Consider the following 26,819-nt stretch of genomic DNA (forward strand, 5'->3'; position numbering starts at 1 on the left):
TAAATTTAAAAAATTTTCAAAATAAATGGAAGGATTTACAATTATCTATACTTATTTTTACAAGTTTTTATCCATCTGAAGAAAAAAAAAAAAACAACTATAATAATAAAATTATCCAAAATAATACCAATTTTTTTTTCTTAAAACGTATTAACATGGTCTATTTTGACCCAACTCATATTTAACCCGTTACAAGCGGGTCAAATATGAATTACCCAAACCCGACCAGCCCCGTCCGGTCCATTTGCCACCCCCTAAAACCCATATAAAACAACTAAAAGACTAGAACCAATTGGATACGAAGAAAGTTTTGGAAAATATTAGCAAAATTCCCAACATTGTACATTGTCTCAACTTGTCCCCGAAAGCTTCAGAAACTGTAGACACCATGTACTTGATCGTGCCTGATTGCCGAAGCTGGTCATGAGGACTCAGAATCCCCTCACATGAAGTTCTAGGCTTGCCGAGTCACTATCTTTCTTGATCAACCATGTAAACCTCCCGAACCGCCATTCCCGACAAGGCAGAGTTCAAGAGTAATTACATAGTCCAAACTAAAAGAAAAAACAAAGATCCGCACATACAATTAGAAGCCGAGTAAACTAGGGGGAGAACATTAAAAACTGAGTACAATCTAAATATACTGCATCTATTATGTAATAGATAGTAACAATATGACACATCAAAACTTAAAAGAGGTGGGATCAAAGATTATAGCCCAAACTACCATAGATATCCAATGATAAATAAAAATTAAATAAATAAAACCACCATAAATATCCTTTGTAAAGAATTTTGGTTGTGAGCTCTTGCACTCAAACATGGATCTCTTCATTGTCCGATGTTTGCCACTGGCACAATGCCATACGCTGGTGATTCAATTTTTATTGATGACGTGGCACAATGCCATACGCTAGGTCACCATCAAAAAATACAGAACAGTTGATAGGATTTGTCTGCCTTGGACAGATGAATACACTAAAGCCATGGAAAAGACTGCAGCTTTCAGAAACATATCTACCGAAGATGGACTTATTTTGAATATTAATTAGAAGAGAACAATAATGCTTTCTGTAATTATGAATCGGGAGGATAAATTTAAGTTTGATATAAACTAAGAACACTAAGAGGATGTTGGCAATATCAAGAAAATGCTTACATCAGCAGTTGTTTTGTCTGTGTGTTTGGGGAATGGGGGGACTAGTCTAAGATTCAGCAGGATAAAGTCATAAGAAATTGTATCTATGACCAAGGATGTGGATTAAATCAGAAATATTTTTGACTAACTTGATCACTGGACTCTTTGGAGCAGTTTATCCACCATAATTTTTTGCTGCACCCCACTCAAGGATTCGGAATTCATGATCGCGTTTGATACAAGGATAACTGTAGATGGAGATGCAGCATTTACCTACAAAGCCAAAAGTAAAAATATATATATATTAAGAAAGCAGTAGAATCAGTAAGAATTCTATTTAGAATTAAGGGAAGTAGAACTACATTACAAAAAGCAAGTTAGCAAGAGTAATCATTTGCTTTTGGCTCAGCCCCAGTAGGGGATTTTCAAGCCTTAAAGAAGTAATGATGGTAATTAAGACAAGTAGATGAGAAGACATGGTGATTCCATTGAAACATTTAAAATGAAGAACCGCTTTACCCCACAAATAAGCACCCAAAAATGCATACCCAAACACGGCCATTTAAACCAACTGCAATCTCAAAGGAGAGCTTTTTGCCTAGAGCCTCAAGAACTGGACATGTTGGGGAGCTCAACAGCCTAGAAATTGAAAATAAGAGATCGTTAAAACTGAAAGGAATTTTCAAACTTTAACTCACTCTATACAGTATATTTGCTATCGGACAAATGAACAGATGTACTGTAGAATTTCTGAAACTTCTATAAATTAAAAAAGAGGGGAAAAGAATGAGACATTCGTGAAAGGCCAGTTGATGATTCAAACATATATCCATCTTTAAGGGGGCCAAACTCCGCTGCTTTCCCATTGGCTGTGAAACAATAAGACAGTTTATTTATAAATTACAGGTCAAGTGGAAGTATACCTTCAGATACACCAAAAAATTTACAAACGATGTAACAGGCAAGTGGTAACGTATGCAAGGTAGATGCAGTGGAACTACAAGTCTAAATAAACTAACCATCAGTGCATGACAGCTCCGGATTCATGCCAGTATTTGCCTTGACAACCCGAAGATAAAGCAAAGTACCTACCTGCAAGATTGAAGCTTAAGCCAACAGAAGCTTTGAAATTCAAAAGAATAAATTAATGAACTATGAAATTATTAACAATAGAAGTAACAACATATGTACTAAATCAACACAATAAATTAGAATTCAAAATAATACGTCGCACATACAGACTAAACTATTACCCATAATAAGTGCTCTGCATATACCAAAAAAGAAAAGAAATGTTAAGGAAGAGTTCGAAGAGAAGATGTAGTCTAGTCATATTGGTTCAAATGTCTTTTCATTGAACTCATAGGGGAGCATAGTCACCTCAATACAGCAAAAGTGGCCCATAAAAATTTAAGCTATCCACCTTCAACACAGAAATGAGGGCAGGCCTTGGCGGAACAGTAAGATTGCTCAATCGTCCATTGTGACCTAGAGGTTACGGGTTCAAAAAGGGAGACAGACTCTCCACATACGGAGGTCAGCTTTTGTACATCCGACCCTCCTAAGACCCGCAATGAAGGGAGCCTCTTGCATTAAGCTAGGTCTTTTCTAACTCCAACACAGGAATGTAAAATACATTGCTTGTCAACAAGCAAGTGGCAAGCACAGATGTGTAATAACAAGATAGGATACACCAAACAAGCAAAATCAAATTTTACACTCAACTTAATAAAAAATATCAAAGTCCTACGAACTTCTGTGAATAAGGAAGGATGTGAAACAAATGCATTATTTACACCCGCTTATGATACAAGGGTACCGTTTGTTTGGATATGATAGTAGATAATAATATACTTATCAAAAAAAAAAAAATGATAGTAGATAATAATATAATCTCTACATAATTGTGATATTCTACTATTATACAATCCAATGTTTTCAATTTGAAGGACATTTTTTGCTGAACAAAGGGAGCATGAATGTACTGTTTCCAGACCATGGCCAAGAAGAATCCGTGTTTTCAGTAGATTTTCCCCTTCAAGCAATTTGTTTCTAGATGTTTGCTTTAGGCTTTAGCATTAAACAATCATTCTGCTATTCATCATTTTAAATGAAGAAGGTTTTACAATCCAATCATGGAAAACAACAAACACAAATTTGGGACGAGACTATCATTAAAATAGCATCTTAGGTACTATGACACAAGTTAAAATTGCAAATTACTTGGCATATCTGGAGTAGCAGTCAACAAAGTTTAAAATAACATAAAGACTTAGTTCCAACTATAACAGACATATCATGTCAAAGGATTTACAAAAATCATACAACCAATACAATATTGGGATGGGATGATCATTAAGAAAGCATCTTCAGGTACTATGACACAAGTTCATATAGTGAAGTACTCAGCTTCTCTGGAGTCGCAGTCAACAAAACTTAAAGTAGCATAATGGCATAATTTAATCGATAATAGACATATCATTTATTAAAATTGTAGTGATTGAACCTCAAACTTAGGAATGTTTCTCCTAGTTCCTCCTTCAAATGCAAGTACAGGAAGAAATGCCAATGAAGGTCCTTTTATATCCACAAGGAAGTTCTGCAATGAAAGAAACAAGAAATTTTTTGAAGTTCACATGACCATGTCTAGTTTTTAGGTAGTAAAATATAAAATTCACATCTAACAGTAACGTAAATTGACATACTATAAAGTAGAAGCTGGGAAGAGATCATGGCAACCACCCCACACCCAAGATGTAGAAGAAGAAAAAGGAGTTTGAGTTTTGGGTTGGGGGGATAAAAGTCCCATCATTACACAATTTCTCTTCAAAAACACAATTAACTACCAAATGCAGACAAACAGATATAAGAGAAGGCCATTATTGGCTGTTCCTTAGAGCATGGCTTGGGATTTTTACTTTGCACAACACTCAAGGTGCATTGGATGTGGGTATATATAATTTTGGCTAGGCATGCAGGATGAAGATGTAATGTAGGCGGTCTAAAATATTCTTTGCAGACTTGAGAATTGAAGCATGTGGTCATATTATTCTTATTATCTCTCACATGACACCTCCTCCTCCTGCATTTTTTTTTTTCTTCAGAGAAAACACATCCGTACGTTACAGATCACACGTTCACAAATGTACATGTAGGAACGCGTCCACTCTCCCAAACGTAAGGTTAAAACAGATATTGTATTCGGTAACATGAGGAGGGGGTGGGTGGGTGGGGTTGTGGTCCTCAAATGCATTCACAAGTATTGAGCTGCTCAGTGTTATCTTTCTAATTACTAGATTTGTTTCAAGCACTAAATCCAAATTCATTTTGAAACATTCTTCTTTACTCAGCTACGAAGTGCTGACCACAAGTTGAATCAGAAAATTTGGAGGATGCTGCCCTTTTGTAGGGTATTTGGAAGGAGAAAACATAGTTGAAAGCAGTATGCAACCTTAAAAGGTTGTCAGCAGCAAGGCGACACTCAAAAAAATAGGGGAAGGGTAGGACCCTCAAGAGAACTAGGTCACCTAAATAGAAATGAAGACCTCTGCCAGAATCTTCCTTAAGCTTGGTTGGTGCAAAACTCAGCTTACAAGGGCATGTTTAGGTAAACTTTGTTTGTAGGCATGAAGCTCTAGTGACTTTCCTTTCATTGAGATTTGGTTAGTGAGAAGTGTACTACGAATGGTGGGGAGGATATGAATTTGTGCTTGTTTTGGTACATTACTTAAGAGTATCCTATTCCGTCTGACTGTCCCTAAGATGGGGGAGTGAGTCCATGATCCTTCTTTGGAACTAAGGCCACAAAAGTGCCGTTCGTGCCCTGAGGGAGAGTTAAAAGTGAGAAGGCAGAGGAATTAGGTATTTTGTAAAGTGATGTTGAGTCAACGATGAGGGGAATACTCAGTTCATGGTTGAAGAAGACTATTACATCATCTGTTCAGTACTGTTGTGATGGTTTCTCCACTGTTATTCTTTGAAGCCTTAGCCACAACAACTTAGTGCTTATTCCGAAAGTGAAACATCCAACAAGCATGCAAAAAAAAATAATAAAAAAAACACACTTTCTCTTAATACTATAGCTGCTTCTCCTTCTAATTACTAGACTTGTTTCAAGCACAAAATCCAAATTCATTTTGAAACATTCTTCATTACTCAGCTTCGAAGCCCTGACCACATGTTGTATCCGAAACTTTGGAGGATGCTGCACTTTTGTAGGGTATTTTGAAGAAGAAAACATAGTTGAAAGCAGTATGCAACTTTAAAAGGTTGTTGCCCCATCCATCAACTAGGGATGCTAGGAGGGGTAGGTTAGATATAGATCCATCCCCTGATTTTGCACAAAGTGGTTATGGTGAGACTTATATCTGCATTTTCACCTTAACAAATTTTTTAAATAAGAGACCTGCCCCTTTACTTTAGTTTTGGTGTTTTCATTTTGCAAATTAACACTTTGCTGTAGCATTAATACGACTTTTTTTACCATCTAAGAAGCACGGACACGGATACAACACAACACCGACACCGCAACACGGCAAATCCAAAAAAATTAGGACACGGACACGGCGAATAGTATATATATATATGATGTAGTACTTTAAAAATTACTGTGTTACTATTTTTCATCAACCTCACAATGAAAAAAACAACACAAATCATAACTCATAACTAATAAACTATAAAAGAACAATGTTGCAGAATTATAAAACCAAATAAAAAATAAGACATTAGAATAATAACTAGTATCATTTAATCATCATTGCAACTTTACTCCAAATACAAAAGCATAGACAGAAAGGACTATTAACATTCATGACTTTACTATTAGCACTTAACATTCACAAAAACCTAAGGGCTAGTCCCCAAAAAAGATAAAAAAACAAGTCAGTGTACTATCATCTATTCCCATCCATCATTTGACCTAGGACTTTTACCATTTACAATACCAAAAGGGTAGTACAAAACAAAAAAAAAAAAAAAAAAAAAAAAAAAAGAAAGAACATATCAGCATTCAAAAAAAAAAATTCAAGTGTCCGTGCCCGTGTCCGCGGAGTGTCCATACCGTGTCCGCGGAGTGTCCGTGCCGTGTCCGAAAATTAAAAAAAAAATAAAAAATTCCAGACACGTTTTTTGGCGTGTCCGACACGTGTCAGGACGTGTCGGACACGGATTTTTCTCCCATTTTGGAGTGTCCGTGCTTCCTAGTTTACCATCATGGCAAAGAATCCTATCAATCAAATAGAATACTGAATAAGATTAGGTAAACCTAATTACAATGGTATTCCAAGTCTTGCTTCATGGGGACATTCATGTAATTTCTATTTTCTATCAAAGGTTCAATGATTAATTTAACCTCTTAAAATTGTCACCTTCTCTGAGACTCTTCCCTCAATAAAAGGAAAGGATGCTTTGGGTATTTTTGTAAGCTGATAACTCAAATGTAATTTGGAGGTTGAGATTAAGTTTGCAAGGAAAAAGATCAGAAATGAGATGTTGAGCTTTTTGCTTGTTGAGTAATGTCAAAAAACACACCCGCGTAATTGCAATACAGAAGGAAACAGCACATCCATGTAATATATGCTACTTAATTATATTATCTGAAACAGCACTATCAAATTGTGCATTACAGAAATGCACTAGCCAGACTCATATCACAAATTTATAATAATAGATAACCTAAACAAATAGTTATTATTTCAATGTGGAACTAAGCTAAAAACATAATACGGTTTTACCAAAAACTGATACTGAAGAAGTAATAGCATTAAACAAACTATATGACAGTATTGCAGTACACGGAAGTGCTTACATCTGCTTTAGTGTCTACCACGATTCCAAGAACAGTATCCCCAACATAAGGCGAGTACTGTAAAAGAACAATCAAACAAAATTACAATGTTAATCCCATATGAAAAACAAAAATTACAATGTTAATCCATAAAAAAGAAAGCATATAGTTAGAATTAATTAATGCCACAAATGAGAGAGAATAGATAACAGCCTTATTCATTATTTTTACTGAATAAAATAAAGGATAAAATGCAAAAAAAAAACCCTAAACTATTGGAGTATTGCAAGAAACCCCCCTGGACTATGTTTTTGTTGCATATAACCCCATGGTGTCATCTTCCGGTATTGGAAAAAGTAAAAGACCAATTTACCCTTAAACAATTCTACACCGTTTTAAACTAATATACTGAATTCAACTCTTAGCATCTACTGTACATATGTTGGTCACCATACATAAACCAAATCTGGAAAAGGAAATTGTAGAGAGAGAGAGAAAGAAGAGACCAGAGACAAAAAAAAAAATCAAAGAAAGCATCCACGGCAGACCAGATAGAGAAAATCAAAGATGTTCTACACCTCCGTGCTGCGGGGGCAGTTTTTGGGCGCCTCTCGATTCATGCCGCCTCGACCGTGGTGGTTCCAGCCAACCTGGTGATGTGGATCATGGTGCTGCTGACTTTATGTGGGAAGCCAAGGAGGGCTCTGGCGGTGGAAGCGAAGAAACTGATGGCAAATAATTCCAGCACAAACCGATATTGAGAGGAGTGAGTTTGATTTGGGGATTCAATTTTGGGATTTGAGAAATTAGGGTTCTAAAGAATTGGGTTCTTGTAGCTTACAAATTTGATGATATATATGTGTGTGTGTGTGTATATATATATATCAATGCAAACTCATAAAGCACAACAGAGTAACAAAATCAAATAGAGAGAAGGGAATTTTTTTTTTTCATTTATCAGAAGCACAACATGTGTGTGTGTGTGTGTGTGTGTGTGTGTCAATACAAAGCATAGACCAACCCATAGCACAGACAGACCCAAATTGAGAGGGGATCATTTTGGCACGTTTTTTTTTTTAAAATTTATCAGAAAGCGAGTACATATATGTGTATAATGTATATATATATATATATATATATATATGTCAACACAAAGCACAACATACCCAAATAGAGAGGGGTTGGCATTTATTTTCTTTTTAAATTCAGAAAAGCAGACCTTGTGAAGAAGATGAACAGTGTGTGTGTATATATATGTGTGTGTGTATAGACAAAAGAGTATTAAGGGTGTGTTTGGGTGCAAGTCATTTAAAGAGGTGTTTGGTGTTATGGTTATAATAAATGGCAATAAAGTCTTTTTTTATGGTCTTATGGGTATTATAGTCATTAAGTTATATTTTGTATGTCACGTGACTGTGCATGATCAATTTACCGGTGAGATCTTACCGGCCAATCGCCGGATGGGGCTATCTGCAATAAAATTGTATAGTTCAGGGGTTTTTTTTTTTGGCAATTTTTGTAGTTCAGGGTTTTTTTTTGCATTTTACCCTAAAATAAATGAAAACAAAAGTACTGTAAATCCCTAATGCGATATATAACAAAGCCCAAAATGCACTCAATTTTGCATGCAGACCTAGAAAATCAAGAAAAAAATTACTCAAGTAACAATAAACAGCTAAAGTACCCAGTGACAACAACAAAGCTTAAAACAACTAAAACGATAAAATGTAAACTACAAATATATATATATATATATATATATATTATGCCAAGCAAAACAAATTAAATTTAGTAGAACAACATAATTGTGAACTTGGTACAATCCCTTCTCCCCAGAGAGGAGGTCGGGTATTCAAGCCTCGCTGGAGGCATGGGAGTGTGTGTTTGCTTAACCTTCCAAAAAAAAAACCTTAGCAATATATATATTAATTTATTACATTAGAGTTTGGTGTCTTCATGCAGAACAAAGAGAAGGAAATGTTATCATTGAAGCTTTACCATAGGGGCCAGTAAGTAAATCCAGTAGAAAGATTTTTTTTAGACAGGTAAATCCATATAAAGACTTTCAAAAGTACAAAAGACCTAAATCTAAACTCAAAAAATAGAATAACCTAATGAAAAGACAATTGGGAAAATATATACTCCCTCCGTCCCAATTTAGTTGTCAATCTTTCTATTTTGGTTGTCCCAAATTAGTTGTCAACTTTCTAAATTCAAACATCGCTTTTCACATCTTTCCATAAAATGCCCTTAAACTTTAAAAAAAATATTATATAAATATTCAAACTAGAAAGGGTAACTTAGTAATTCTTAAAGGGGACGATGCAATAATTACATGTCCCCTTAAAAGTTATACTCCCCAAGTGTGACATCAAATATGGGACGGAGGGAGTATATATATATATATGCTCTAAAAAATGTATGATAGTCTAGGACCCAATTACTATGAGGTTTGAGAGGAGGCTTGCAAGATGGAAGACGCAATATGTGTCAAAAGGAGGCCGCTTACTTCAATGAAGTGTACGTTATCGAGTATGCCTACTTATTATCTGTCCTTGTTCCAGATTCCATCTTCGGTGAGGTAGAGGGTTGAGAAGCTCCAAACCATAGCCACTTATCCAACAGGGCTTTATTGAAAGAAGTCGGCCTATGAACCCCCAAACTCCCATCTGAATCGGCCAACACACCTGATCCCAACTCACGAGATGGTACTTGAACTCCTCCCCCATCCCTCCCTACAGGAGTTCATATGCCTACTTATTATCTGTCGTCGTTCCAGATTCCATCTTCGGTGAGGTAGAGGATTGAGAAGCTTAAACAGAATTTCCTTTAGGGAGGGATGGGGGAGGAGTTCAAGTACCATCTTGTGAATTGGGATCAGGTGTGTTTGCCGATTCCGACGGGAGTTTGGGCAGACTCCTTTCAATAAAGCCCTGTTGGATAAGTGGCTATGGTTTGGGGTGGAGAGGAGCATGTTTTGGAGGAGGGTTATTTGCATGAAGTTTGGATAGGATATGGGTGGTTGGTGTTCTTTAGAGGAGGGGGTCCGGCAAGGATTGGAGTTTGGAAATTCATCCGGTTGGGACATAGTTGTTAAAGGCTCAAGGCACACAAAAGCGCAAATGCCTCCTAGAGCCTGAGGCGCAAGGCGAGGCGCGTGCCCGACTGAAGCAAGGCGCACGTTGGGCAAAAAAAAAAAAAAAAAAACAAAACCCACCTAATAAAGTATTAAAGATGCAAAAGTCAACTAAATGAATTACTTAAGTTCAATATTCAACATAAAAATGTCAAACCCAACTAAAAAATACAGAGCTTCAAAGCAATATTAACATTTCAATTTAAAAAGGCAAAAAGCAGAATATTATTTCATGCAAAAAACACATGGATTCAGACTATTCAGTGTTAAGTTTGATGTTAATTTGACTTCAATTTGGTGTTACAATTTGATGTTAAAAATGCATTTCCTCAAACAGTCAAACCAATAACATTCTAAGAATGGAACAAATACACGCATACAATTTGGTTGCATGATTTCATGAGATCCGAAAAAATTTGACTAATACAAAAAATTTCACCATTTGCACCATCGTATATGGGTGTTGTCATGAGACATTTGAGGGAAAAATTAATTATTGAAATTTAAAGCATATTAGTAGTAAAACTGAAACACTACACCATAGTAGAAACCAAAGACTATACAAACCAGTTTAATTAATTCTTGGACAAAGACTAGGACAAATAAGTACTTACAGCTCTAATCTTGATCAATCTAGCAATTTAAGCAAATGTCTGGTATTGTATCAAATATATATATAAAAGTAAAAAGTAAATGCATCCATTTGGATAACTTTATGTATTTGGTTCATAATAAAATAAAAAATAAATAGCAACTGTTATTTTAAGATTAATAAAAGAAGAAAAAAAATAAAATAAATAAAAATTCTGCCAAACTCAACTGGGCCGAGAGAAGAAAAGAAGAAGAAAAGAAGAAAGAAGAAAAGAAGAAGAAGAAAAGAAGAAAAGAAGAAGAATAGAGGGAAAAAAAAAAAAAAAAAAAAACTGAAGAAGAAAAAAAATAATAATAAAAATTCTGCCAAACTCGACTGGGCCGAGAGAAGAAAAGAAGAAGAAAAGAAGAAAGAAGAAAAGAAGAAGAAAAGAAGAAAGAAGAAAAGAAGAAGAATAGAGGGAAAAAAAAAAAAACTGAAAACTGAGTCGCCGACGAAGAGAAGAGAAGGAAGACTGGAAGAGAGAAGAAGAAGAGGAGGAGGAGGAGAGAAGAAGAAGAGAAGGAGGAGGAGAAGTTGGAGAACTTACCGGCGACGCAGATCTGGCAAATCCAACGCAGATCCGAGACCAAGTCATCCTTGTCAGTCGTCGCTCTCGCTGCCTGCTTGTGTCTTTGCTTTACTTTACTTTTTTGTTATCTTTTTTTCTTCTTTTTATGTTGTAAGTTGTAACATTTTAACTAATAAAATAATAATATAATAAAAACAATAACAATACAAGAAATAAACAAAGAATAAACAATTAAAAATCCAGAATATTGTGGAGAAAGACTTAATAAACAATCAGGCACGCCTTTAAAGAGCCTTTCGCCTTGCGCCTGTGCAGAAAAGGCGCGCGCCTTATATAACACCTGCGCCTTAAGTCCCTAAAGGCGATGCGATGGCGCCTGGAGGCGTCTTGCGCCTCAGGCGCCTTTGACAACTAAGGGCTGGGATGAGTTTTCAGAGCACATTCAATTCAGGGTGTGGAGTGGCAGGAACATCCGTTTTAGGGAGGACCATCAATGCGGGGACCGACCTATAGCTTGCACCTATCCAAGACTTTTCAGGATTGCAACGGACAGGCAGGCCTTGGTTGTTGACTGCCACTGTCTTGATAGAGGCCTCCTTTGACACATGCTGTATCTTCCATCCTACAAGCCTCCTCTCAAACCTCTTAGTAACTGAGTCTCAGACTTCAAATTCTGAAAGGGCATACATTTGTGGAACCAGAAGGGGTCATTGCTTGGTGCAGTGGTTGAAATAGGGGCTTACAGTCTGCAGAAAGTGGTTCAACTCCAAGGACAACCAGTTTCCACAAATAATACCTAAGTTTAAGTCTCTACCAGTCTACCCCTTCTAGCATCCTCAGTTAACAAGGACTACAGTGGGTAACTGACTATTTTTAGAACCATAAGTTTAAGTACCTATCAGTCCCATCCATTAGATAGATTGATAAAAGGAGATTTATTAACAAGCTTCAAATCATTTCTCATGATATAGAACATTTGATGAAAGGGAAGAAAAGGAATACGATGCAAAATATGGGGGAAGAGGACATATAAAACAAGCACTGAGTACGACCAAAGACTACAAGTTTGGTAGACTATGAAGCAACAAAGATCCAACTTCGAAAAAATTGAAGAAGACAACCCGAAAAGAAGCATTGGCAGGATATGAAGAAACAAAAATCCGACCTTGGAAATATTGCAGTAGACAACCCATGGGAAGCAACATGAACAATGGGTAAAAAAAACCTCTCTTGACAGCAACCCGCCAATCAGATAAGATACTTGCATCGTCCAAAGGTGAGATTAAAACTATATAAAACTTAACTCTTAGGTAAAACTAAGAATCCTTAGAATGTACTTGACACGAGGCAGACAAAATTCAGAGTATATAATTCCAATAGCATCACAGGAATTAATAAATAAAGCATAGCATCCTTTTCATGGTCTGATAAAAGTTAGCAACGCACTCACCCTTTTGTGGGAACTTTCAACCCAATATTTGTTTGGCTTTGAATACCTCAACTTCCCAGCCTTCATGACAGAAATCGAATCACAGTCCTGAAAGATTTGGGTACACAAGAAGAATGTTAGTGGTCATCTCGTTGAGGTAAATGAAAAGAAAAATATTGATATTTATCAATATTTTTGAAGATTAAGCAAGGGATTGAAAAATGAATCTGAGTGGAGATAGACAACGGTTATAAACTAATAATATATATATATATATATATATCGTGTTACAATTGCTCTGGCCATGAAAACCACCATCTTAGATTGCCAAGAAAAATAAATTAAATTAAGTGAATTTATTATCAAGTTAAGAACCATCTGTTTGTGAAAACCAAAGCTGCCAATCTGTTGTAAGAGAGATTATATGAAGCCATTAAAAGAGTCAAGCAAGAGAAAACACAATAATTAGGTATCTAATAGTACAGTAAAATAAATTCTTGTACATTATGTTCCATATCAATTCACCAAATAAATAACAAGAATGCCTTCTAAGAAATGTAGTACATGCAGAAACAAAACTTGCATATCTGATATTTGGAGCTCTAATGCTCCATTTGGCTTCAAAGAAAGGAAACAGAAGAGCGTTCATGTGTTTGTTGCACAACACAAGGCTAATGTAATTTTGAGCTACTGCAGGCCTTCCAATCTTATGCACTGCAACCCTTCCCCCCAACCCATTTTTATCTATTTGATTTCTCCTCCCACCAACTTGACCTTGATGTTAACATAGTCTCACTCCTAATGTCAGCTTCTTTTATTTTATAAGCTTTCTTCCACATCTAGAAAAAAGAAAATTAATTAAACAAAACTATATATAAGAATTTGTTCAAAGATATTTATATTTGGGTTAACGGGCGGTATTGTAAATCTTTGGGGGATCTTTTGGATTTTGTGGATAGTTTAAAGCTTTAGTGGCGTTTTTGTGTATTCCTTTGGGAGCGCTCCCCTCTTGAGCGCCTTTCTATGAAATTTTTTACTTATAAATAAAAAATTCTAGAAAATTGACAAAATAATTGACCATCCTTATATCATTTAATTTGACTTCTTCAACAGAGTACATAGATTAAATGAATTACATAAAATTAACTATAGAAAATAAAAGAAATTAAATAGAAAAAAAAAATTCAAGTCTCTCACCAATTTAACTTTGAATAAAAAGTGAAAAGGCACTTTACAGAATCAACTTTAACTAGTATTACAAATAATTAAATCGAATTCCCTCTACACTTTTATTTGATTAGAAGATTGAAAGAACTCAACAACAACAAAATAAACCTCTTGAAAAGGAAATCAAAATAGTAATGTAAGAACAGAGCACACAAATAGAGTTCATTGTAACAAAAATTTTAAAAATAAAAATTTGTGGTTCAGCATTAAGCCTACATCATCAAGCAACCAACAAGAGATTGATTAACTGCAAACTTGGATATTAATTAATGAGAAAACCTTTCACTTAGGCAAAAAGTTTCCCTATAACTCAGTCAAAATCCACCAATATCTCACACAATTGGCTCAAGAAATCCCTAACGCTTTCCTACAATGCAAACCATTGCTTTTCCACAACCTACCTTCATAATCATACCCATGGCCATGATTGCATACAAGACCAACACATGATACCACCAATCCATGAGCTGCTAAGTCTCTACAAGTTACTACCCCAAGAGAGGAAGGTAGTGCTTGGAAGAAGGCCACTCCTCAAGGCCCTCTGTCACCCAAAGAACTATATAAATCCCCACTCTCACTTAACAAAAACCTTATTCCATATATACTATACATATGGGTGGATGAACATGATATTTTAGTGCCACCCTTTTCGAATATACCGTGACCCATAATGCATATGAGGCAAAAAATAAAAATAAAATAAAATAAATAAAAATCAATGATGTATAACCCCAGTACAAGTGAAATTAAATATCGCTCCAAAAAAACAGAAGAAGCATAATTGAAGTCCAAAAACAAACCTGACGGAGACCGCCTCCAAGCTTAATGGTTTGATTGGCCATACTTGAAAGATCAAGAACCACATCCCCTGGAACCTAAAACACTAAAATTTATTAGTTCTTGTTACATATATATGTGTGTGTATGTGTGTATATACTTGTGTGTGTGTGTGTGTACATAAATAAATTCTGCATATATAAAAGGACTAGAGAACACGCAGAACTCACAACAAGTTTATCAACGAAAGTTGTGGGCGATTCCAATGGCTTAGCTTCCATCCTTTTTACTCCAAGAGAGAACACATGAAATTGACAATTTCTTTGAAGTTTGAAGTAGAGAGACTAGTTAAATGTTCACTAGTGTGATTGGTCTTCTGGAAATCCAAAAATGGTTAGAAAAGGAAATTGGAGGAGAAGAATTTAAATAAGGGAAAAGAAGTGAAAGGCAATGCAAATTCCTTTTTGTGAGGAAAATATAAAAGACAAAGGAGAAAAATAACGTAGTATTACAATTTTTTTTTTCTTTTACCAGGGCAAGAAACTCTCATAACACCCGCATTTTGTCCCTAGTGGGACTTGAACCCTTGACATTCTACCTTGTAGAGGTTAAGGATATAACTCTAAGCTACAACCTTTTTTTTTTTTGTCAAGTAAGAATTCATTAAAAGCGTTCAAAAGCAGAACGCATCCCTCAAAAACAACACAAGACCAAATAGGACCACAAAACCCTCAAATCCAAAAACTCTAAAAGGTCATCTAAGCTACAACCTTTGGTGATTTGTATTACATTATCTTTTTCTTTTTTCTTTTTCCTTTTTAGTGTTTAGAGAAGTTTTGTAACAAATAATACCATGATTCTAGACTTCCTAGTTTCTGCAATGTTTCAAGTTTAAATTCCTAAACTTTTTTCAAATAAAAATAATTTGGACTAATTTAAATCGCAAAGATTAATATAAGGCATTGGTAGTATTAATAGATCAGTAATGACATTTTTTCTCTTTTTTTATTTCTTTTGTTAACCTATGATTACATTTTTTTTTTTTTTATAAGTTAACCTATGATTAAATCATTTAAACTGATAAAATAATAGCACCCTACATGACCTGATCAAGATTTAAGCTTGATGTGGGTCACAATTGGCAGCCAGTATTGTCCCAGTAAAGCAAGTCAAATTTCCTGATAAGTTACATTATCAAAATAAAAAGGAAGAAAACAAATATACAACACGAAAAATATATAGATATGTATGTGCGTATATGTGTGATAGAGAAATATAGTTGCCCAAGTGTTCTCCAAACACAAAAAATTGGGGTCGTGGAGAGCAATAGAATGCGCAACACAATCCCTTCTGTTTCAAGGGAACGAGTCGATCAGAAACAAAATCAATCCAACCAGATTAAGAAGCTTTCATTAATATTTATATACATAAATAAATTTATATAATATATATTTGATTCAAGGGAACAATTCAATCAGAAACAAAATCAATCTCGTCGAACAGATTAAGAAGCTTTCATTAATATTTGGGTAAAGTGCACTAAACCCCCCAAACTATCTTCTCTTTCTCAAGAAACCCCCTGAACTATGTGAAATACACTTAACCCCCTAAAGTATTCCAATTGTTGCAAAAGCTAACTTACCATTAAAAATTTAACAGAAATTAACGCATGCCTGTCACGTGAGGGGGCAAAAATTTTAAAAAGACAAAATTAACCCTCATAGCAATTAATAGATAATAAATAATAGCATATATATATATATATATATATGTATGTATGTATGTATGTATGTATTGACAAAATATGTCATTTTTCCTCTTCTTTCCCTCAACCCAACCCTCCATCTTCATGAAACATAAGAAAGATGAAAATCAGTTTTGCTCGCACACATTCATGGTGGGTTAAAATTTTCTTCCACTTCCAACTTTGCTAATTGGGTGATAAATGAAACATGTACTTCAATTTGGAAACTAAGTTTTTTTTTTTTTTACTGGAACTTGTTCCTTCAAGGACACCACCACACTCTGAGGAAGAAGAGTAAAGGAACATAAAGAGTAAAAAATGAACTGAAATCCCACAAAAGCAACATAGATAGTAAAAAATGAACTGAAATCCCACAAACCCAGATCTCCAAAGATCCAATTTCATCGTAATTTGAACAACTTCAGCAAATCAGACGGTCAAATTGTGATGGCATGTAAGGATTCTTCACAGTAACTTATCAAATTTGATTCCATCGGATTATTGGTGTTCGATCACGCCGGCGGTGAATATTCAGTCTTCGTCGTCATCTCCGATGATGACTGCTCTGGCAGTGGACGCGACAGCACATATATCGCTGGGCTATCGTGTTTCTCAAGAACATGGATGCAGCCATTAGATTGCAACAGTTTGGGATTTTGGTCACTGGAAAGGACCTGCCTCTTCCTCCTTTCACGGGAGATGGTGGTTCTGTCCACCGTCAGAAAATAGCCAGAAAAATAGGGGAACGAGAGAAGGGGATAAAAAATATATATATGAAAACGAAAAAGAAAAAAAGAAAAGAAAATAAATGATGATAAGGTTGATGTGCTGTCAATTTTCTAGTGGACATTGAAATTGTTTTGCCACATCAGCAGCTGAAGTTGGATGGAATTTAAAACGACATAGTTCAATTTAAGGGCTACAAGGTAATTTACATTTTCCGTTAACGGCTCATTGACGCTTTATTCTTATATGCAACAAAATGATAGTTTAGGAGGTTTGACTTACTTCAGGGAGGTTTCTTGCAATCAGGTCATAGTTTAGAGGGATTTAGTGCACTTTACCCTTAATATTTATATGCATATACATATACATACAAATAATATATACACACATTTACACAGATCTATGGAGTTGTATTTTGTTGGATCTAAAAATAGAAAAAATATAAAATTTACAGTAAAACTGGAAACCGCAAAGAATGTAAAATTGAAAGTGGAGAATCGTGAGAAAATCTGTAAAAGAGAAACTCAAAAGGATATGTTGAAAATTAGAATCAATCTCACTCAAATATGCTAGAAGCAACTAGAAAACAAAATCCGCAAGGAAACCCTAACCCTAATTCCTAAAACAATACAATACTCAGTGCAAAGCAATTTAACATTTTCACATAAACAATGTATCAGTGTGAGGTACCCCATATTGAATGTCAAGCATTCTCTTGGGGCATTGAATGACATACTCACACATTATGGGATGTTTTGTCAGATCTGTAATTTTGATATATAAGTATAAACAGAAAAACGTTGACTAGGCTATAGATAGCAAAATTGTGTAAATATTAGCTCTACCATGATGAGAGGGAAAAACAGTGCTTGAGAAAAAATAGAAATTAGCTGAAGTATCTTGAAATTTATTTCTACATTTCTTTTCTTTCTTTCTTTCTTTCTTTCTTTTTTTTTTGGATAAGTAAAGAGAAGGGTTTCACCCTTTCACAGACGGGAGGGTCTTTTTGAGTACATACGTATCTTTTTTTTTTTGAACTCTATTTCTACGTAGGTGTTTCATCAAATATTTTGCCATCAAAATTAATAACAAAGAAATACACTCTATAAACTTCACTATGGTGTCAAACTCCTCCCAACCTTTGTTCAACTAAATAGTATTTATGAGCTTCAAATAAGCAAACCATGTCGATATACTTGAGCAAGATAATATCATGCTCCAATACCTCAACTCTCAATATCGGTCATCATCAATTTAATCATCAATTCATAATCATCATTACCAAACAAGAAAGTCTAACCACTATCAAACAAACTCAATTTAAAATCTAGATAAAGAAAGCAATATATACAAATATATAGGGTTCATACCGAGGGTGAAGATGAATGAAAGTGGAAAGTTTAAAGCTTTCTTCTAGGGTACACAACCTCGAACAAGATTGTTCAAAGTAAAGAGAGAGAGAGCTGAAGGTCCAAGGTAGCGTTTCAGAGTAAAGACAGAGAGTCATTGTCGAAGGTCTAGCGTTTCAGAGTAAAAAGAAGAGAGAGACTGTCATTGGTATAGGGTTTTAGAGGAGAGAAAAGGGTTTCAGAGATAGGGAGGTCTTTTGAGGGAGTTGGGATACTCTGCCATAAACGAGTCGTGTTGTACACGTGTGGTATAGACAACACCGTTTTGTAGTAGAACTATATCAAGCATTTAGTAGATCCTTTTTTTTCTCTCTCCGACATGGCAAATTTCAAAAAATAGGACACGAAAACGGCGGGGATACACCTATAAAATTATATATATATATATATATATAAATATTCAAAAATTATTTAAAATTACAAAAATTCGTCACCCTCATAGCCCGATTAACGGGTCAGACATGGATATTGGGGCAGTGTGATCACTTTTAAAAAATATAGGAGTTTTCTAAAACAGGTTGGGGTTTTATGATAAAAAAAAAAAGTAGTGGGGTTTTTTTTTTTTTTTTTGATAAGTACAGCATATATATTAAAAAAGCTCTAAGGGAGAGCAACCCTTAAAAAAGAAAAAAAAAAATAGGTACCATAGGCGCCATTACAACGATAAGTTGCCAACAAAGTCTAACAAACTATCCACCGAGGAACAATGAATCCCAAGGACCCAAAAATAAAGAGAATGTCGGATAAACGATTTAACAGCCCAAGTCGGCCACTATTTGCCTTCAAAATATCTTCTATTATGCTCAAGCCACAACCCCCACCAAATACAAAGAGGTGCTACCCTCCAAGCTTTCCTAACACGGTTACCAACGGGTCTCCCTCGCCAGGCCTCTAGTATACCTTTTGTTGTCCTTGAAACAACCCAATGAACCCCAATGACCTTCATAACCATGCTCCAAGCATCCGCTGCCACTTGACAGTGCATGAGGAGGTGATTAACCGATTCACCTTCCTTTTTACACATACAACACCAGTTAACAGTAATTTGCCCTCTTCTCCTAAGATTGTCAAGAGTTAGTATGCTTCCAAGAACCACTGTCCATGTGAAAAAGGCCACCTTCAATGGTGCTGAAGTCCTCCAAACAGCCTTCCAAGGAAACCCTCACTTATATCATTCGTAAGGCTTTGGTAAAACGACTCACCTCAAACACCCCTAGAGAACCTCCCATCCACACCATCTCATCCCTTCCTACCCTCTCCACCTCTTGGCTATAAATTAAACCCAATAACTCTGTAACTTCCCCCAGTTCCCAATCATTGAATCTTCTACAAAATCTCAAGTCCCAACACACACTCTCATTCACAAAGTGGAAAAAATCAGCAACCTTTGCATTCTTATTCTCAGCCATCCTAAAAAGATACGGAAATCTACAAGCCAGCACCGCATCCCCACACGATAAATCCTTGTAATTTTTGGTTATTGAACTTATGACTTTTAGGTGATGAATGGATAATGCTGAACATGTTGGAAATTTACTTTAACCTATTTGTCTATCTTTGTTTATAACTTTGTTTGGTTCTTAATTGCTTAAATGATGACTTGAAGTATTTGTGTGATGTAGTATTTTTTAGGGGTGGGCAAATAATCCGTCAATCCACAAATCCTATCCGATCCGTGCGGATCAGATTGGATTGCTACACCCGTGGATCGGTAGCGGATTCAAAAAAATTGAATCCGTAGCTCATGGATTGGATCATGGATTGGCTATTAAAATGCGATCCGATCCGTGAGATTTATATATATACATATATATATATATTCAAAGAATGTATTAATTAATTTAATTAGTTAATGATCATTTAATGGACTCTAAAAATGTATTAGTTAATGATCATTTAAACATATGAATTAATGTTGATAAATTAAAATTTTATCTATTGGGTTATGGTTAAAAAATAAACAATATTGGACTATTTAAGAAAAATCCCAAGCCGCGGATCTGGTCTGATCCGATCTGTCATTCCACCAATCCGATCTCATATCCCACTGATTGGTGGTGGATTCAAAATTTTGCAATCCGTTGGGAGCGGATCGGACTGATGCCTAATCCAATCCGATCTGTGGCCACCCCTAGTATTTTTTTTTTGGAGAGGTTAGATTTATGGTATTGTGGATTTTGAATATATATATATAATTTCATAGGTGTATCCCCGCCGTTTTCATGTCCTATTTTTTGAAATTTGTCATGTCGGAGAGAGAAAAAAAAAAAGGATTTACTAGATGCTTAATATAGTTCTACTGCAAAACGGTGTCGTCTATACCACGCGGGTACAACACGACTCATTTATAGCAGAGTATCCCAACTCCCCCAAAAGACCTCCCTATCTCTGAAACCATTCTCTCTCTTTCTCTCCTCTAAAACCCTATACCAACGACACACTCTCTCTTCTTTTCACTCTGAAACGCTAGACCTTCGACAATGACTCTCTTGTCTTCAATCTGAAACGCTACCTTGGACCTTCAGCTCTCTCTCTCTACTTTGAACACTCTTGTTCGAGGTTGTGTACCCTAGAAGAAAGCTTTATACTTTCCACTTTCATTCATCTTCACCCTCTTTAAAAAGAGGTATGAACCCTATATATTTGTATATATTACTTTCTTTATCTAGATTTTAAATTGAATTCGTTTGATAGTGGGTAGGCTTTCTTGTTTGGTAATGATGATTATGAATTGATGATTAAACTGATGATGACGGATATTGAGAGTTGAGGTCTTGCTCAAGTATATCGACATGGTTTGCTTATTTGAAGCTCACAAACACTATTTAGTTGAACGAAGGTTAATTGGCTATGAAATGACATGACAAATTTAACCTTACTAGAAAAATTACAAAAATTTAACCTTACTACAAAAATTGGCTATGAAATGACAAAATTAACCTTACTACAAAAATTACAAAAATGATGTTTTAAGACTCTCACCCCTCTTTCTCTCTAACATCATTTTTGTAATTTTAAAGGGTATTTTTGTAATTTTAAAGAATAATTTTTAATTTTTAATTTAACATTAAGTAATAAGGTTAAATTTGTCATTTCGTAGCCAATTAACAGGTCGTATACGGATATTGAGGCAACGTGATCACTTTTTAAAAGTGTCGGGTTTTTGTGAAACAGGTTGGTGTTTTATGATCAAAATTTGAAAATAGTGGGGGTTTTATAATTTTAACCCAAATTATAGCATGTTTCAATAACATAACACACAAGAGAGAGCCAATAAAAAGGGCCATATGTGGGCGCGTCCATATCTTTACAGTTTACACACATCCAAAAATACAATTGTTCTGATTTGTCTCTGTTTTTCTTGCTAGGATCTAAAATATGATTTAATTCCAGTACTTTGTCAATGAAACAATGTAACTGTGTCAATGAGAATTATAGCACGTTATAATGATACCGAATACTGTCCTTGCTTAATTTAACTGGGATAAATGAATCAATTCAAAGATAAACAAAACATACTCATAAAATTCAGAAAACCTAGAAGTTGAGAATCTCAAATAGACAAAATATCAATTTCATTAATTTCATCTTAGAAGCTCTCAACAAAAGAGAAAACAAATGGAAAATAGAGTTGATACAAACAAAGATGTGCAAAAGAGACAAAGCCATAGTGGGTTAAAAATGTACATGAATAAACATATACAATTCCTAAGGGTGTCACAAAGTCTTGTTCCAGTGCAGGGTCGGCCCTAAGATTTTAAATATTTTGAAAGCCCCTAGGCGAACTTTCATGTGAGGCCCTTAAGTTTCACACGCACAAAAAAAATTATACGAGTGCAGAATTTTCACACGATGTTTTCAAATTCTATAGCTAATACAATTGTATGTCTGTGCATTGTGCATAAGACAACTAACTAATAACTACAAATTTATCACCACCAACAAATAATTGTGCGCTTGAATAGTATGCATAAGACAACTAACTAATAACTATAAATGTATCACCACCAATAAATAATTGTGGGTCTCTGCAGTGTGCTTAAGACAACTAACTAATAACTATAAATTTTTATCACTACTGATAAATAATTGTGCACCAGTTTGCATAAAATAACTGACTAATAACTATAAATCTATCACCACCAATAAATAATTGTGCGCCTGCGCAGTGTGCATAAGACAAGTAACTAATAACAATAAATCTATGGCACAAAAAATTTATAAGAATGCAGAATTTTCATTAATATGAGATAATAAGAACATAATATATATTAATGTTGAAAACACACAAAAGAAAATCCGGTCTTGGTGCTTTAAAAAGGGCACGATCCAATTTACATAAAAAAATTAAAAGGAAATATTCAACACAACTTAGTCACAAAAATCATAATTCAACTTTATATCAAAGTAAATGTCCGGCAAATAACCTCACGAGATCCTAAGAAGAGTGTCCTCAATATGCAATGATTTTATTCAAGTTCAAAGCAAATAACCTCACGAGATCCTACAAAGAGTGTCCTGCTAGCATGTGAAAGAAGATCACAATTAACATAAAACAGAGGGAGAATCAAACGGAAACAATAATAACTAGCCATTGCCGTTCATACTATAAATATAATATTAAAAAAAAATATCTAAAATCAAGCAGTTTGGTCGAATGATCTCCTGGCTGGAGTTTTCACTGGAGCTTTGTGTGTGTTTTTGTGTGTTTTTTTGGGAGCCAATTACCCCTTTCTTGATTTCAGGATGAGGAATCAACTTTAGTAGCAGTGATCGATTGATCATTGCTACAGAAGACCTGTGCAAATTAATAGAAAATCCATTAACTTTTGTTTTGTTAAAGCCTGCTCTTGATTTCCATGTGTTTGTACATTCTGATGGCAAGTGCTTTGAGCCTTTGACAGTATTATTAACTGAAATTCTAGCTAAGCCAACTTCAAATAACATCAATAATGGTGGTATGCATCTTCATATAAAAATAAAAATAAAACAACCCTTAATTTGGCACTTTTAAGTATGAGCATAATTCAGAGATCGAAAAAATTAATTATTACCTCAGGTCCTCAACCCACTAGAAGGGATCCTTAATTTTCGTAGGATTGAATGTGAAAATGTAAAAAATTACGAGGAAAAGGGGTATGGTTGCTGCTGTTGTGAGACTGGAGTGGACTTAGGGAGAGGGAAAAAAAAAAAAATCGATTCATGCAAAAGGAGAGAGGATGAACATACATTGTCACGGTGTCACCTGAGCCTGAGGCGATAGCGGAGGCTGTGCGTCCTGCAGAGTGTCGAAGCAGTTTGTGTCGTCTAAAAACTTGCCCTAACTTAAATTTTTTATTTTTTATTTTTTTTTCCCATTCCCCCTTCCCCACCAACCCCCCCCCCCCCCCCCCCCCCCCCCCCCGGCCTCTCCCTATGAGGCCCTCTAAAATCTGAGGCCCCAAGGCAACCGCCTTGGTCGCCTTGGGTCAAGGCCGTCCCTGACTTAGTGCTTCGTTCTAAATAGTGGGTTACTTAACTATGTACAGAGATAGTTGAAGAAGAGGGGAGAGGAAGTGAGAGAAAAGAAGCCTACCTGCTGGAGTCGCCGTAGTAGATACCGGAGAAAGAAAAAATCTGGCCGGAGAGAGGAATCGCCTGTGGTCAGTCGCGAAGGAATGGAGGATTTGGGAATTTTGGGGCTAGGGCAAAGTCGCGTTTGTTTGTAGCTTATAAATTTACGAAGTACTACAGTACCATTTTGCTTTTTTAATTTTTTCAAACTTTTACTACTTTTAAACTTTTACTACTTTTAAACTTTTATTTAAATTAAAATTACATTAGGTACGAATTTTTCTAAATTAAAAATATACCTGCGGTGTCTGTCCCCTGCGTATAAAAAATAATTCCCACACTCTTCAGACATGTATACGATGACAAGTGTATAACATTGATATAGGGTTATATTTATATAGGGCTGCAAGTTAGGCTGGCCCAACCCAGCCCAATCCCAATCCAACCTCAACCCGAATCGGGTTAGGTTAGGCCAGCCCAAATTGTACTCAACATGGGGTATGGTCATAACTCGGACCGAATATTTTCGGGTGGATTGGGTTGGGTTGAGTTGAGTTTTTTTTTTTTTTTTTTTAAATTTCCTTTCTTTTTGGAAATTTATATATATTTGATGTGACGGCCCAAGTTTTTGTAAACCCGGTGCGTTAGTGATGACCAAAAGATGACCCGATAATAGATCCGAAATGCAGAAGCAAAAGGTGAAATAACGGTCTCTAAAGATACAATGCGTCTCTAAGACACCAATGTAACCCTCAATGAAGTCACAGAACCCAAAGGAAACAAATGTAGAAGTGTCGTTTCAAAAACGGACAAAAAGAACCTAGGGGCAAAATGGTCATTTTGCAAAAAGTGGATTCAGGTGCTATCAAGCACACCGCTGGAAAGACAATGACAAATTAGTCAAGTTCAAAAAAAAATTTACTCAATTTGGAGACCGGACGGGGGAGAAAGGTCAAAAACAAAAATGATGTTACGGCGGCCCAACGAGGACAACCCACCACTGCTGCAACTGAGAGTAAAAACGGACATCTAAACGGACTTTTTTTTGGAAAAACTCAAAGAAGAAACCCCCCCTAAAATCAAGTTTCCTACCCCGATCGCAGACGGAAACAAAAAAAATGTATTGTAAAATACCCAGAATGCCCCCAAGAAAATCAGGTCAAGAGGAAAAAAACTAATCCGAGCTACTGCCCAAGTTTTGGAAATTTTTAGTACAAATGTAGTTGGTACTATTCATCGACTTTTTTTTTTAAATCGTCATGACCGGTCCGAAACTTCCGAAGGTCTTGTGAGTGCATTTTAAGATTGCATTTTCAATTTAGGTAATTTAAAAACCTCCCAAAGCCCTATTTCCAAAACTTGGGCACTAGCTCGGATTAGTTTTTTTCCTCTTGACCTGATTTTTTTGGGGGCATTCTGGGCATTTTACAATGCATTTTTTTTGTTTCCGTCCCCATGCAGGATAGGAAACTTGATTTTAGGGGGGGTTTCTTCTTTGAGTTTTTCCAAAAAAGTCCGTTTAGATGCCCGTTTTTACTCTCAGTTGCAGTAGTGGTGGGTTGTCCTTGTCGGGCCGCCACGACATCATTTTTGTTTTTGACCTTTCTCCCCTGTCCAGACTCCAAATTGAGTAAACTTTTTTTTGAACTTGACTAATTTGTCATTGTCTTTCCAGCGGTGTGCTCGATAGCACATGAATCCACTTTTTGCAAAATGACCATTTTGCCCCTAGGTTCTTTTTGTCCGTTTTTGAAATGACACTTCTGCATTTGTTTCTTTTGGGTTCCGTGACCTCATTAAGGGTCACATTGGTGTCTTAGAGACGCATTGTATCTCTAGAGACCGTTGTTTCACCTTTCGCTTCTGCATTTCGGATCCATTATCGGGTCATCTTTTGGTCATCACTAACGCACCAGGTTTACAAAACTTGGGCCGTCACAAGTGGTATCAAAGCTCCTAGGTTTGAATACCTTGGACGACGGGTTTTGGGTGCATATCATGCTTGTGTTGCCATGCTCTATTTGTTTATATGCTTTATGATAACATATTTTGGTTTGATAACATGTTTATGTGCCTAGGTGGTATATGTAGTATATCGTTTAGTTAAAGCATGATTTTATTCTAGTATAAGAAGCATGACATATGATGTATGCTAGGTTAGATTTGTATATGCATATTGTTTTGCGTATTTGATCCTCACTTTTTTTATTTGCTTTTGCAACTATTTTTTTTTTTTGGTTTTTTAATTATCTAGAGTTTGGGCCCTCCACCTTTTGGCGTGAGAAATGCAGTGCTTAATGAGGCTAGAATCCCGGCTACTTAGTGAAAAGGGTTTGTTATCCACCTTTGTCAAGAATGAAAGTTTTCAATGCACTACTAGCTTAGTTGGGATATAATCAAATTAATAGTGAACAACGCATGTACCCCACAAATGAATGTTAGTGTGTGCCTATGCTAGTGTAGAATCCTAGAGTGAATCTTAAAACAATCACAAAATCAGGATGATGTGAACCACAAATACAAGCAAGATATCAATCTTTCAAAAAATTAGTCCTAAATGGCATCCACAAAGCATGCAAGGAGTATTGGACTCTCAAGTCAAGCAATTTTTAAATTCTAAGTATCATGGTCCTCAAAAGATCAAAATCATGACTCAAGACTCTCAAATCATACCACATGCATAGAAACTAAGTACAACATGTAAAATATGCTAACACACCCCCAAACTT

At 35.6% G+C, this 26,819-nt stretch overlaps 1 protein-coding gene across 5 annotated transcripts; it reads right to left on the reverse strand.

Moving 5' to 3' along the window:
* LOC132285333 (uncharacterized) lies at nucleotides 1-24,262 on the reverse strand. 5 transcript variants are annotated; one of them, XM_059787513.1, is made up of 12 exons: nucleotides 24,113-24,261; nucleotides 22,965-23,055; nucleotides 14,889-15,034; nucleotides 14,682-14,756; nucleotides 12,676-12,762; nucleotides 6,948-7,004; nucleotides 3,645-3,737; nucleotides 2,158-2,230; nucleotides 1,932-2,007; nucleotides 1,687-1,777; nucleotides 1,288-1,411; nucleotides 1-554 (listed from the first exon to the last, which is right to left on the reverse strand). In XM_059787513.1, exons 3-11 carry the CDS (start codon nucleotides 14,937-14,939, stop codon nucleotides 1,292-1,294), a joined length of 723 nt encoding a protein of 240 aa, XP_059643496.1. In that variant the 5' UTR covers nucleotides 14,940-15,034; nucleotides 22,965-23,055; nucleotides 24,113-24,261; the 3' UTR covers nucleotides 1-554; nucleotides 1,288-1,291. The 5 variants fall into 5 exon arrangements, with proteins under 5 accessions (XP_059643496.1, XP_059643498.1, XP_059643495.1 ...); XM_059787515.1 differs by lacking the exon at nucleotides 22,965-23,055 and having other exon boundaries at nucleotides 14,889-15,031; XM_059787512.1 differs by lacking the exon at nucleotides 22,965-23,055.
* Nucleotides 24,263-26,819: the final 2,557 nt, after the last annotated feature.

Source organism: Cornus florida, unplaced genomic scaffold, assembly GCF_030987335.1.
Source record: "Cornus florida cultivar Cherokee Brave unplaced genomic scaffold, ASM3098733v1 CherokeeBrave_3.0.0_Hap2_Chr11, whole genome shotgun sequence".
NCBI lineage: Eukaryota > Viridiplantae > Streptophyta > Magnoliopsida > Cornales > Cornaceae > Cornus > Cornus florida.

Coding starts and splice junctions, on each gene's coding strand:
- LOC132285333 (XM_059787515.1), bottom strand. CDS start 14,939: ATGGAAGCTAAGCCATTGGAATCGCCCACAACTTTCGTTGATAAACTT. Junction 3,738..6,947: donor TGGTAGACACTAAAGCAGAT/GTAAGCACTTCC, acceptor CTTTCATTGCAG/AACTTCCTTGTGGATATAAA. Junction 1,412..1,686: donor GTTTAAATGGCCGTGTTTGG/GTATGCATTTTT, acceptor TTGGCTTTGTAG/GTAAATGCTGCATCTCCATC.